Source organism: Zea mays, chromosome 5, assembly GCF_902167145.1.
Source record: "Zea mays cultivar B73 chromosome 5, Zm-B73-REFERENCE-NAM-5.0, whole genome shotgun sequence".
In the NCBI taxonomy this organism is placed as follows: domain Eukaryota; kingdom Viridiplantae; phylum Streptophyta; class Magnoliopsida; order Poales; family Poaceae; genus Zea; species Zea mays.
In genome coordinates, this window is record NC_050100.1 from 204153476 (window position 1) to 204167667 (window position 14192).

Below are 14192 nucleotides of genomic sequence, written 5' to 3' on the forward strand. Positions count from 1 at the left end.
CCCAATCATACGAATAGTGTATAACAGAGTTGAATAGAGGAAATGGTCGAAGAAGCATCTTCTAGGGGATGTAGTAAAATATGATGAAGGTACAAATTGGAGAAAATAGGAAGAATGGTTGGAATCAGTCTTCAGACGGTACGATGCTTAGGGGCACTTCAGCACTTGGAGCCTTTTTTGAATCTGCGCAAGTTGAATGAACAGACCACTTGAACAGCGTCGGCAAGATGCAGATGCAACGCCGGCAGGTCATCAGACAGACGGCGTTGTTTTCCTAGCCAGAGCAAAGGCACAAGAACTACGGGACTAATGGCGGTGACGACAACCATACGCCACACATTTTGTCTTTACTGACGCGTCCTAGCTTTGGTCTCACTCGACTACACATTTAATTAACTAGTTTGTTTAGATCTTAGCAACAGCAGTGACGACAGCCATACGCCGCATTTGTCTTACTGATGCCTCGTAGCCATGTCTCACTACGTGCTCACGTGCATATATATAGATAGATTAACCAGCTGTGTCCAGTTTGTTAGTGTTTGCACCCTAGTGCTAAACAAAAGCACTAGCCTGTCCGTGGGCGCGGCGTGGGCAAATGCAGCTCAAGTTACGCAGTAAACACCGCCACCGGGGAAGTTATTACAGGACTGCTTATTTTTGACTGCTTGATACCTGATACTTTTGATCAGTGGGGCAGTGGCTGGCCGAGTTTACCGACTGCAGGAAGAATGTGGCGTCTGCCTGACTTTGCACCCACAGCTGTAGAACTAGAATAGCAGTTCAGATCTAGAACTAGAATAGCAGGACGGTCCATGGTGGCATAGAAAATGGACGTTAAATGTTTGGATTGGAGGAAGATTAATAGTAGATTGATCACATCACATATATATGGAGGTGACTATTGGACTGTCCGATCCATCTATAAAAGGGGGCCCTTATTTCATCGGTTGCACTTCTTCTCTCTGGCGCTTCTATCTCTGCCACAGTGAGTAGAGAAAGCAGGCGTGCAGCTAACCAGCCCAGCAGCCACTATCCACCATTCCTCAAGGAACACACCATTTCATCGACACTGACGAACGCATCACGTCATTATGCTTTGTAGCACACACATCGGTCCAGCTAGCGACTTTCGGAGCAAGACGATAACTGTGGGGTGTCGGCCCAACATGATCCATATACGCCACTGGTTCGTTGTGGGCTAGTTTTGTAGCCACGGCAAAATGGTCACGCAGGCCCAACACTAATCCAATGGTACCCACGGCCCCATGCCCCCATACGCCATCAGGGTTCGGATCCAGTCCAGTGAGGACAGGATTCGTGCTGCGGACGCTTCGTACAGAGCGCAGAGCCAAGCCGCAGGCCGCGGCATATTTGGCTTCACTGCCAAGTGCCAACTGCCAAGTTCATAACTGCGTGACTGCACCATTGAGGACGCCAATTCATAACTTCCTTCCTTCCTTCCTTCCGAGCACCGGATTCGAGCAAAAGCATCCGCGCGTGCGCCCACTCCCTCCGCCTGCCCTCTGATCCTCCTCGCCTCCGCCCTTGGCTCCAATGGCGCTGTCCTACCTGGAGGCCGTGCTTTGTAAGTCCCCGCCTCCCTGCCGCTCTTTTATGGTGGAGCAGTTGTGTTTTGCTTGCCTTGGCGAATTCTAGTGAGCGTAATGCGGTGTGTGCCTGACGACTGCGATAAGTTTGGGAGAGTGGTGGCGTGCGTGAATTATGATCTCAAAAACGCTGAACTTGTCCTGTTGTGGTGCATACCGACTGGGGTTGTTTTCCCTGCAACTCTAAAAAAATCATGCACACCGGATTATAATATTGAGTGATTGAATGTAGCATGATGTAACATTTTTTTTTTAAAAAAAAAGATGTAGCACGATGTTATCGAGTGATTCAGTGTTAATAGGGTAGTAGAGTACACTTCAAAACTTGAATTGAAGAGCCCCCATGATTTTTAGTTAGTGGAGCAATGGAGTGAGTGAAGGGACGCCTGTAAGATGCTAACTCAATCATCTCGCTCTGAGAACTTATGCTTGTGATGCAAATATCCGTTCTTCTCCATCAATATGCAATATCTTGCAAATTTGATAATTAATGTAAAATGGTTCCTAGCAATTAAATTTGGTAATCGTTGACCTTTCATATGGGGATGTGTTAGTTTAGAGTTTGTTGGCGATTATTACAAATAAAATCCACAATTTAGATTATATTCCTTGATTACATGATATGCCTAATGTCATCATTATTTACTTGGTATTGTTGTTGTTGTTTACTTGGTGTGACTGATGCTCTTTTAAACATGAATCTGTGTTGCAGGCTTTATGATTCTCATGTTCATATTTGAGACGTATCTTGACATCCGTCAGCATAGGGCCCTCAAGCTGCCAACTTTGCCCAAACCCCTGCTGGGAGTAATCAGTGATGAAAAGTTTGAACGCTCTAGAGCTTATAGCCTTGATAAAAGGTTCATACAACACTGTTGTCCCTTTTTGCAACCTCAGTTTTAAAATCATTTCTGAAGCCCAAGTTCATTAGCCAGCTTGTCTATCATGATTATTGATATTGATTTTTTTTTGCTCCATCTTACAGCTACTTCCATTTTGTCCATGAGTTTGTGACTATTTTAATGGATACCACAATACTGTACTACAGATCCGTTCCCTGGTTTTGGAAGGTAAAACAAATTCGTTGATTCCATCAATCTCTTGTGCAAGTGTTGTGGTTGTGACTGGATTAGATCTTTCTGCAGAAATCTGGAGAGTTAGTTACCAATGTTGGGCTGAATGCTGAGAATGAGATAATACACACCCTTGCATTCTTAGCTGGTGCCATGGTTTGGTCAAAGGTACTAATAATCTCCCTAAATCATAATAGATGTTAAATTCATTTGTCATTTTATACCCATCTGTAATATATCTGAATGCTTTTTATAGCTTTTGGCACTTAAACTGACATATGTACACCATTTACTTTGTTTTGTTGAACCGATAGCTCTACTGTGCTATATTATTAGTGCCATATCATCTATGGGTATGATGGTAGTAGTTGTTCACACTATGTCCTGCTGTGCTTTGGGCCCAAAAGTGTTTGTGTCGCACTACTTGTTCTCTGTTTAGCCAATTAATTTTCACGTTTTTTGAAATTTCTGTTTATAGCAAAAGTGAAAAACTTGTGTTTTATCTTCTACCATATTACTACACCATGTCTATTTAACATTTCAATAAATGCTTAGATTTTGTTTTAAAAGCAGTTGCAAGGTGCATTTATGAATTTCGAATTTGCACGAATCAAGATTCTGAGTTCTTTTGGGCTGTAACCCAGCCTTTCCTGTTGACTGCTTCAATGATTAACCATGACCTTCATTTTGAATCTGAACCTACGCTCATTGTTGTGTTCACAATCAGCCTACTAGAACTGTGCCATGTTGTTCTTTTATGGAGAAACAGTTTCTCATTTAGAGCGCAAATGATTGTTGAATCCACTACTTGATGTGAAACAGTAATGCATACTTCATGAAATACAGATTACAGACTTGTCGTTCTCTATTTATTCAACTTTTGTTATAGAGGCTCGACATGGTTTTAACAAGGTGCGTTCACATTCTCTAATTTTCCTTTTATTTTCACTAGCTAGGCAGGAATTTATGTTTGAAAATTGGCAACTTGCAGTGTTTGATAATGTTAGACTACCCGTCTAGGGTTTGTGTTATTCCCCTTGTAATGACCGTTATACCCCTGTGTAATGGGCCTGGCCCAGTTACTCACTCTATTAATATCACTCCCAACCCCTGCTTAGGGTATGAGTTCCTATTCTAACATGGTATCTTCAGTCTAGGTTTAGTTCTCTGTTTCCTGCCAGCCGCCAGGGGCTTCCTCTCCCCTGCGCAGCCGCCAGGGGGCCTCTTCCCCCTGCAGCCGCCGCCGGCCCCCAGCCGCCGGCCTTCCTCCCGCCGCCGGCCCCCTGCCCCCAGCCGCCGGCCTCCCCTCTCCCCTCTACCTCCCTCCCTCCCTCTCCCACTCTACTCTCTCCCAGGCGCCGGCCTCCCACCGCGCCGCCCGTCCCCAAGCTCGCAGCTCGTCGCGCCGCCAGGAGCAGCAGCCGCGCCCGGTGCCGCTCTCTGCCCCTCGACCAGGCGCGCCTTGGACGGCCGCCGCAGGACGCGACCCCGGCCGCACTCGCGCCAGGGAGCCGCGCAGCCCCGGCGCCGACCCCGACGCCCCTCTGCGCCAGGCCGCCTCGCGCCCTGGTCCGCGCCGCGCCCGGACGCCGGCCCACCGACCGCGCGCACAGCACTGCGCCGCCGACCTCGCCAGGTGCCGCGACACCCGCGCCCGACGCCCGTCCCCCTGCTGCGTACACGCCCGATGGACGCACCTGCTGCCCCCACGGCCGGATTCCACGTCGGGGACATCACCGGCCCTGGCACACCCCCCCCATCGCCCCTGCTGCACCCAGCAGCGAGCTCACCCATGGGGGCCCCCCTACATCGCCGGCCTTGGGCCGATCCCCGCCGCCTCCCCGCTGCCCCTGCGTCGCAGCTCCCCACCGGGCTTTCCCGCCTTCGCTTCACCGACCTGGAGTCACCGAGTCGCGCCCTCCACCGACTCCCCGCTCGTCGGCACCCTCGCCACGATCCAGGCCGCTGTGACGGCCTCGCGGGAGCGCGAGCACGCTGCCTCCCTCGCCCTGGAGCGTGAGCGTGCCCTGGGCGCTGCTCTGACCACCCAGATGACCACCACGCAGCGCCTCCTCGGCCGTCCGACTCTCGCCGATGCGGAGCCCCCAGAGGACCCCCACGCCTCCGACCTCGACGCCGACCTCATCGTTGCTCTCCACGCTCAAGCCGCTGGTCTGCACAACATCCGGGCCCTCGTGTCCGTGGTGTTGGATCCGGCGTCTTCCCACTACCCCCGCTGGCGAGGACAGGTCCTCACGCTGCGGCGGTTCGTCCTCGACGATCACGTCCTCGTCGACCACGACGCTCCACCGCCTCGCTCCTGGTGCCTCATGGACAGCGTTGTCCTCTCGTGGCTCCACGGCACCATCACCGTTGAGCTGCAGGACATCATCCGCGATCAGGCGGACACTGCTCGCCAGGCGTGGCTCGCTCTCGAGGACCAGTTCCTCGGGAATCGGGATGCGCGGGTGCTCCACCTCGACGCCCAGTTCCACCTGTTCTCTCAGGGGGACCTCTCCGTGGGAGAATACTGCCGCCAGATGAAGGGCCTGGCTGACTCTCTCCGCGATCTCGGCGAGCCAGTTGCCGATCGTACCCTGGTGCTGAACCTCCTGCGTGGCCTCAGCCCCCGATACGGCCACCTGAAGGCTCTCATCAAGAGGAGCGTGCCCTTCCCCACCTTCCACGCCGTGCGGAACGAGCTTCTCCTCGAGGAGCTCACCATGGCGAATGAGGCACCCACTCCTGCCTCGGCCCTCTACAGCGCTCCTACCAGTGGTCAGCCGCCTTCAGGGGGCCAGGCCACCCGTCCTCCGTCGACTGGGGCTCCCACCCGCCCTCCACCTGCCGTCCCGGTGGCCCCTCGTCCGACTTCCACGACCGACGGGGGTCGTCGCTCCCGCAAGGGCGGCCGTGGGAGCGGCTGCTCCTCTCGTGGTGGTCCCTCCGGCCGGGGTGGCGGCCACGCGTGGCCGTCATTCTACAACCCCTGGACCGGGACCATCGCCATGTGGCCGGGCCAGGCACCGAGTACCCCCCGTCCTCCGGCGCCAGCCCTCCTGACTACACCTCACTACGGCGCACCTCCTTATGGTGTTCCCGCCGTGCCCCAGGCTCCGCCCGCACTCCTGCCCCCGGGGACCCACACCTCGCCGCCTTGGTCCCCGCCGGCCGGTGGTTGGGACAGCGCCTCCCTCGCTGCTGCATTCAGCACCATGGCGATGACCCCACCCTCCTCCGACTGGGTGATCGACTCCGGTGCCTCGTACCACACCACTCCCACGGCAGGCACGCTCTCTCGCTCTCATCCCCCTCCCCTCTCACCCATCCTCGATCGTCGTTGGAAACGGTTCCACTCTGCCAGTCACCTCAGTAGGTGCCTCGGTTCTCCCTGGGCCGTTTTACCTCAACGATGTTCTCGTAGCTCCCGACATCACTCACAACCTTCTTTCTGTTCGTCGATTCACCACTGACAACTCCTGTTCCATTGAGTTTGACCCCTCTGGTTTTTCTGTGAAGGATCTGGCCACCAGGACCCTTCTCGCCCGCTGTGACAGCTCGGGGCCACTCTACACGCTCCAGCCCTCCACCGCCGGCGTGTCTCCACCTCTTGCCCTGGTCTCCACCACCTCCTCCACCACATGGCATCGACGTTTCGGCCATCCTGGACCCGACGTCATGACCAAGATTACCAGCAGTCTAGATCTTTCATGTAGTAGGGGACATTTTGAGGGTCTCTGTCATGCTTGTCAGTTAGGCCGACATACTCGTCTCCCATTTACTACCTCTTCTTCTCGGGCTGAGCAGGCTTTTGACCTGGTTCATTGTGATCTTTGGACCTCCCCTGTACTCAGTCTTTCTGGCTATAAATATTATTTGGTGATTTTGGATGATTTTTCCCATTTTCTCTGGACCTTCCCGCTTCGGTTGAAGTCGGACACATTCACCACCCTCACACACTTCTTCACCTGGGTATCCACTCAATTTCGTCGCCCGGTCCGTGCTCTGCAGTGTGACAATGGCCGCGAGTTTGATAACCACGCCTCTCGCTCCTTCTTCCTCACTCATGGCGTCCAGTTGCGTCTCTCGTGCCCCTACACTTCTGCACAGAACGGCCGAGCCGAACGCATGATCCGCACCACCACTAATATGCTCCGCTGCCTCCTCTTCCAGGCGTCTCTCCCTGCCAGCTACTGGGCAGAGGCCCTGCACACTGCCACCCACCTCCTCAACCGTCTTCCCTCAAAGGCGGTTCGCCACCCTACCCCCCACTTCGCCCTATACGGCACAACCCCTTCCTATGACCACCTTCGCGTGTTCGGCTGTGCCTGCTACCCTAACACTTCCGCTACCGCTCCACATAAGCTTTCTCCTCGCTCCACCCGCTGTCTATTCCTTGGCTACTCCCCTGACCACAAGGGATACTGGTGTCTGGACCTCACCTCCCACCGCATCATCATCTCTCGTCATGTCATCTTTGACGAAGATGTGTTTCCCCTTGCTGGCTCCACCCCACCCACCGATCTTGACTCCCTCCTCGAGTCCGATCCGATTCCTCCCCCACCTTCGGCTCCCCGTCTTGCGCCGCTACCTGCTCCTCGTGCGGCCTCCACGACCCCTTCCGCGACACGCGCGGCCCCGTCGACCCCGCCTGCGCCACGCGCGGCCCCGTCGACCACGCCTGCGCCACGCGCGGCCCCGTCGGTCCTGCCTGCGCCACGCGCGGCCCCGTCGACCCCGCCTGCGCCACGCGCGGCCCCGTCGACCCCGCCTGCGCCACGCGCGGCCCCGTCGACTCCGGCTCGATTCGCCAACCCCGCCCTCGTCTACCATCGCCGCGACCACGCCACTACCTCGGCGCCCCCCGACTCGGGCCCGTCGACGAGCGCGGCCCGATTCGCCGACCCCGCCGTCGTCTATCACCGCCGTGAGCCGGCCCCACCAGCCGCTCCCGACGTTCCGGCGGCTCACTCCGAGTCGTCCGTCTACCACCCGGTCGCCATCCACCGCGACCCCGGGCACGTCCACCCGATGGTGACTCGGCGCGCTGCTGGCGTTCTCCGCCCCGTTGACCGGCTCATCCTGGCAGCCGCTACGACCAGCACTCCACCCGACGCTTCCCCGGTACCCTCCTCCGTTCGCACTGCCCTCGCCGACCCACATTGGCGTCGCGCTATGGAGGAGGAGTACGCGGCCCTCTTGGCCAACCACACCTGGGACCTGGTGCCGCGTCCACCAGGCACCAACGTGGTCACCGCCAAGTGGCTATTTCGCCACAAGCTGACCTCGGACGGCTCCCTCGACCGCTACAAGGCCCGTTGGGTCCTTCGGGGCTTCACCCAGCGCCCCGGAGTGGACTACGACGAGACCTTCAGCCCTGTCGTCAAGTTCGCCACTGTTCGCGCCGTCCTCTCCCTCGCCCTCTCCCGCGACTGGGCGATCCATCAGCTCGATGTCAAGAATGCCTTCCTCCATGGCACTCTGACGGAGACTGTCTACTGCAGCCAGCCCACCGGCTTCGTCGACGCTGACCGTCCGGACCTGGTTTGCCGGCTGAACCGGTCCCTGTATGGCCTCAAGCAGGCGCCACGGGCTTGGTACAGTCGCTTCGCCTCCTACCTGGCCTCCGTCGGCTTCGTCGAGGCCAAGTCGGACACGTCCCTGTTCATCTACCGGCGCGGCGACGACACCGTCTACCTCCTGCTCTACGTCGACGACATTGTGCTCACGGCATCCACCGCCGACCTCCTTCACCGCACGATCGTCGCCCTTCAGCGGGAGTTCGCGATGAAGGACCTGGGGCCCCTCCACCACTTCCTCGGCATCACCGCCGAACGTCGGCCTCAGGGTCTCTTCCTCCACCAGCGCCAGTACGCCATCGACATCCTGGAGCGGGCTGGCATGTCTGACTGCAAGCCCTGCTCCACGCCTGTCGACACTCAGGCGAAGCTCTCTGAGGACGACGGGCCTCCGGTCGCCGACGCGACGTCCTACCGGAGCCTCACCGGCGCGCTTCAGTACCTCACGTTCTCCAGGCCCGACATCGCCTACGCCGTCCAGCAGGTGTGCCTGCATATGCACACTCCGCGGTAGCCCCATCTCACTGCGCTCAAGCGGATTCTACGCTACCTCCGCGGCTCCCTCGACTACGGCCTCCTACTCCGCCCATCCCCGACGTCGGAGCTCGTGGTCTACACCGACGCTGACTGGGCTGGCTGTCCCGACACGCGCCGGTCCACCTCCGGCTACGCCGTCTTCCTGGGCGCCAACCTCGTCTCTTGGGCCGCCAAGAGGCAGCCCGTCGTCTCTCGCTCCAGCGCTGAGGCCGAGTACCGTGCCGTGGCCAACGGCGTGGCCGAGGCCTCCTGGCTGCGCCAGCTCCTCCACGAGCTCTACAGTCCCCTCCAGCGCGCCACCCTCGTCTACTGCGATAACGTCAGCGCGGTCTACCTCTCCACCAACCCCGTGCAGCATCAGCGCACGAAGCATGTGGAGATCGACCTGCACTTCGTCCGCGAGCGTGTCGCTGCCGGTGACGTCCGCGTTCTCAGCGTCCCCACCACGCTTCAGTTCGCCGACATCTTCACCAAGGGGTTACCGTCGAGTGTCTTTTTAGACTTCTGATCCAGTCTCAACATCTGTACCGGATAGAGTTGTGACTGCGGGGGGGTGTTAGACTACCCGTCTAGGGTTTGTGTTATTCCCCTTGTAATGACCGTTATACCCCTGTGTAATGGGCCTGGTGTAGGATCTAGGACACCGGCTAGAGGAGGGGTGAATAGACGGTTTTGACTAAAAACAACAATACTAAATAAATTTAATCAATACAACAAGAGGAATAAATTATCTAGTGTCAATAAGTAAACAATGTATGAAAGACAACTACGGAGATTGAATACTTGAAGGACAATAAGCAAAGCACTAATCAATTGCAAGGCAATAAGTAATGCTAGAAGGAATAGACACCGAAATTTATCCCGTGGTATCGGTGATTTGCCGATCACCCCTAATCCACGTTGAGGTGGACTTCAAGCTCTCACTTGCTCCTCTATCAAGACACGACTTGATCTTTGAGCCAAGTGGACAAGAAATCACTCAATACCTCGATTCCACTAATGTCACCTTTGCCGCTCCGGCGAGGTAGGCGCGAACCCCTCACAATCCACACCGCGGCTTCTCCACAATCTTCTTGGAGAGCTCGACGGAGACAATCACCCGAGCCGTCTAGGAGGCGGCAACCTCCAAGAGTAACAAGCCAACGACGCTTGCTCGGTGTACCACCTAGTGCCTCAAGAATCACCAAATGATGCAAATGCACTAGGAACCCTCAATCTCTCACTAGAATGCAATCTCAAGCAAAGAGTGTGAGAGAGTGAGTTGGAGGATCACAAATGAGCTCAATGTGTGCAAGGAATGGCCAAGGGAGTTCTCTCACACGAGCTACCCTTCTATTTATAGTCCCCCATCTAAAACCAACCGTTATGTGCAAAAGGGGGCAGTTCTGCGCACACGCGGACCGTCCGCGCCCTAGGGCCGGACGGTCCGCCGTACAAATAACGGCTATAATGACCGTTTGAAACATGTCAGAGCTGACTCAAAAGGTGGGTCCGGACAGTCCGCCCTTCAAGGCCGGACCGTCCGCGACCTGGCAGAATGAAACACCCGAGTCTCGGATCAAAAGAGGTTAACACACGCGGACCGTCCGGCTATAAATCCCGGACGGTCCGCGACCTGAGACAGTACTGTCCGGACTGGTCCCCCGGACAGTCCGTAGTACAAATCTATAAAAACACACAGTCCCTGTCCAAAAACGAGTTTGACACTTGCGGACCGTCCGCCCCTCACAGGCGGACCGTCCGCCTATAATTCAGGGACTGGCCCGAAGCCACCCTTCTCTGGTCATGACTGCGGACGGTCCGGCCCTAAAGCCCGGACGGTCCGCAGTGCAATAGAACAAAGTGTCCACACAAATGGTCAGACTTCGGACCCCTCTGGAGGATCGCGGACGGTCCGCCCCCAAGGGCCGGACAGTCCGCGCGACCAAGACTTCGCAATTTTCAAACATGCTTTTGAATGAACTTTTAACTCACGAAATGAGAAGCGCTGTTAGTCTTCATGCAAATGCAACTACTTGATGCTCTATGAGGCACTAAGTTTTACACAGATCTGAGTCATTGACCCCTCTTAATAGTACGGCTATCTAGCCTACTAATCCGGTCAGGTATCTTCTCTAAACTCCTCAAGACCGGCAAAAGTGAAACCTATATTATACCTTTCCCTTCATCTGATCCACAACCAATGCGTATGATTCTTCAACATTTCCTGTTCTATGTGGTCCAACCCTGCATTCTTATTTCTCCAAGAATCGTTAGTCCACAAGCAGTTGTCATTAATTACCAAAACATTACCAAAGGGGCCTAGATGATTCACACCTGGCCCAGTTACTCACTCTATTAATATCACTCCCAACCCCTGCTTAGGGTATGGGTTCCTATTCTAACAGATAATGATAAGTACTGAAGCAACTGGCTATGGATTTCTTATCTTCATTTTCCTGATATTTTTATACTAAGACTTCTCTTGCTTCCCTTGTAGCAAACTATATGGCTCTTCATCAGGGATATGATCAAAGGAGTTTTACTATTCATGATACTGGGGCCACCAATCGTGGCTGCTATCATCTACATAGTACAGGTAACTCCTCGTTCTATTGTTTAAAGGTTAATTAATTAACAATTATGTGCAAGGTAACTCCTCGTTCTATTGTTTAAAGGTTAATTAATTAATAATTATGTGCACAACATATTTTTCCCCTTTGACCTGTTTTGTTAGTTGGTTTTACAAGGTCCACATTTTTTTCTGTATTCTTTCAGATTGGAGGACCCTACCTGGATATATATCTCTTTGGTTTTATGTTTGCATTAGCTCTTCTGATGATGACAATATACCCCATTGTGATAGCTCCTCTGTTCAACAAGTTCACCCCTGTGAGTATCTTGTTCTAGTGATAGCTCCAACACAATCTGCTTTTTCTTGTTTTGCACTAAATTAGCATGGGATAAGATTGAATTTTGTGGTTGCATTGATGTCAACAGCTTCCTGAAGGAGTCCTCAGGGAGAAAATAGAGAAGCTGGCAGCTTCCCTCAAATTTCCTTTGAAAAAACTTTTCGTGGTAGATGGGTCTACCAGATCAAGCCACAGTAATGTATGTTAATTACTTATATTCTGAGCCATTAATAATTTAGTGCTGCTATTTGAACCATTGATTCTCTTTCAGGCTTACATGTATGGATTTTTTAAGAATAAACGCATAGTACTCTATGACACATTGATTCAGCAGGTTCAATCCTTCAAACATTTTGTTTCATAAAAATTGGCATGCACAGAATTGACCTGTTTTCTTTTGTTGATTTCAGTGTACCAATGAGGATGAGATAGTTTCTGTTATTGCACATGAACTTGGGCACTGGAAACTCAATCATATTGTCTATTCCTTTGTAGCTGTCCAGGTATTCTCTCATTCAAATAACTATGACCTTTGCATGCCCCTCAAAATGACCTGTTTAGTATCATCTATCATTCAGCGCAGGGGTATGCTGGGAAGGTAAGGTTGAAGCTAAGGTTAGGGGTAGTGATAATAAAACTGTATCCACAGGTACAAGTGGTCACCAAGTTGTATATGTTTGCTATTGATTAAATAAGTGTCACCTATGCTTGTCCAATGAAAAGTGGTAGTTCTAACGATGCTCCCACAAGATGCCAATGGTTACAGTGGACATGTTGTGATGGGTGGCTGCTAGATTACTCCCTCCTTAGGATTGCTGGAAGAAAAAGGAGAAAGACTGTTTACTTAGCCTTTTCTTGCTGCTGATTTTTTTCTGTTTTCATTTCATTATTGTTTTTTTGTGTGCAGCTGCTTATGTTTCTTCAATTTGGAGGATATACTCTAGTAAGGAACTCCAAAGATCTATTTCAAAGTTTTGGTTCCCTCCTTAGGATTGCTGGAAGAAAAAGGAGAAAGACTGTTTACTTAGCCTTTTCTTGCTGCTGATTTTTTTTCTGTTTTCATTTCATTATTGTTTTTTTGTGTGCAGCTGCTTATGTTTCTTCAATTTGGAGGATATACTCTAGTAAGGAACTCCAAAGATCTATTTCAAAGTTTTGGCTTCGAGGATCAGCCAATAATAACTGGACTGATCATTTTCCAGGTATGTCTGCATATAGTCTGTAACGGGCATCATCATTTTGTTTTGTCCTTTCTCAAGATTTTTGGTACTGACTACCAAATTCTATTTGAGATGAATTCTCTAGGTGTTCGTACTTTTCGATTCAAGTTGCCTTGAAAATTTAGATGTGGTGTTCTCTGATTTTTTTTGGCATTATGAACATTATTGCTCGATTGATGCATGTGTTACTTTGATTGCAGCACACCAGAATACCCATCCAACACCTTCTGAGCTTTTGCCTGAACCTTGTCAGCAGAGCATTTGAATTTCAGGTCATTCTTCTATCTGCCTCCGAGTTTGCTGTTATTAACAGTTTTTAAAGATTTTGGTTGCACTCACTTAAATTCCATTTCTAGGCTGATGCCTTTGCCAAGAACCTTGGATATGCCCCTCAGCTCCGAGCGGCCCTTGTTAAACTACATGTAACCATCTGAACGCAATTTTAATTTATAGTTAACAACAGTAATATTACTCTTTATTTTTCTAAAGAGTATCTGAACTGCAAGGTGTGATCATATATGTAGCATGCTTTCACTTTTACTGTAATCGAGCAACTCCATTTTCCACTGGGATCCCTGTTCACTTGTGTTGCTATTTTGTGCCTCCGTAGCATACAGCCACATGAGTTGCATTCATTCAGCACGCTGAAGCATGTCAAAAAATTTCAGGAGGAGAACTTGTCTGCAATGAACACCGATCCTTGGTATTCGGCATATCACTACTCCCACCCACCTCTCGTCGAAAGGCTGCAAGCTCTTGAAGATTCAGACGCCAAAAAAAATGACTAACGCCAACTGTCAGAGCTGTTGTTCCTGATGGGGCGAAGCCTTGATCCTTGTACGAGGTTTCCATGAGGGTACGATTCATTGGTTGAGTGTTGTAAAAGCTCTGTAAGCATCCAGCACGAAGATGCTTACATGCACGTTGAGAAATATTATAGGTTATTGAGGACTCTCTCTGTTTTTTAGTTGTCGCTGGATAATTCAATTTTGTATTATCCAGCGACAACTAAAAATAAACAGAGGGAGTATAAGCGAACCAGCTATGCAAAACTGATGCATCTTCCTGTGTTGAAGTCACTTGCCACTCAAAGCTACACTACATGCACGTTTCGGGGCTTCGGGCAGACAGTGAGACGCATCTGAATGGAACTCTTTCATCTGGATCCTGTAGGCAGCAGCACCTAATCCAGACATGCCGTGAGTTGCTGCCTTGCTGGCTCCAGCCTCCAAAAAACGAGCTCCCCTGTCCCGCATGCCCGTCAGGTAGCGATGCTCTCACTCTG

At 52.2% G+C, this 14192-nt stretch overlaps 1 protein-coding gene across 1 annotated transcript; it reads left to right on the forward strand.

Moving 5' to 3' along the window:
• Nucleotides 1-1377: 1377 nt before the first annotated feature.
• LOC100286144 (uncharacterized) lies at nucleotides 1378-14066 on the forward strand. The gene is made up of 15 exons (NM_001159032.2): nucleotides 1378-1585; nucleotides 2320-2467; nucleotides 2593-2677; nucleotides 2753-2848; nucleotides 3527-3592; nucleotides 11276-11374; nucleotides 11554-11667; nucleotides 11776-11886; nucleotides 11959-12021; nucleotides 12098-12190; nucleotides 12595-12630; nucleotides 12776-12889; nucleotides 13108-13179; nucleotides 13264-13329; nucleotides 13576-14066. Exons 1-15 carry the CDS (start codon nucleotides 1555-1557, stop codon nucleotides 13693-13695), a joined length of 1314 nt encoding a protein of 437 aa, NP_001152504.2. The 5' UTR covers nucleotides 1378-1554; the 3' UTR covers nucleotides 13696-14066.
• Nucleotides 14067-14192: the final 126 nt, after the last annotated feature.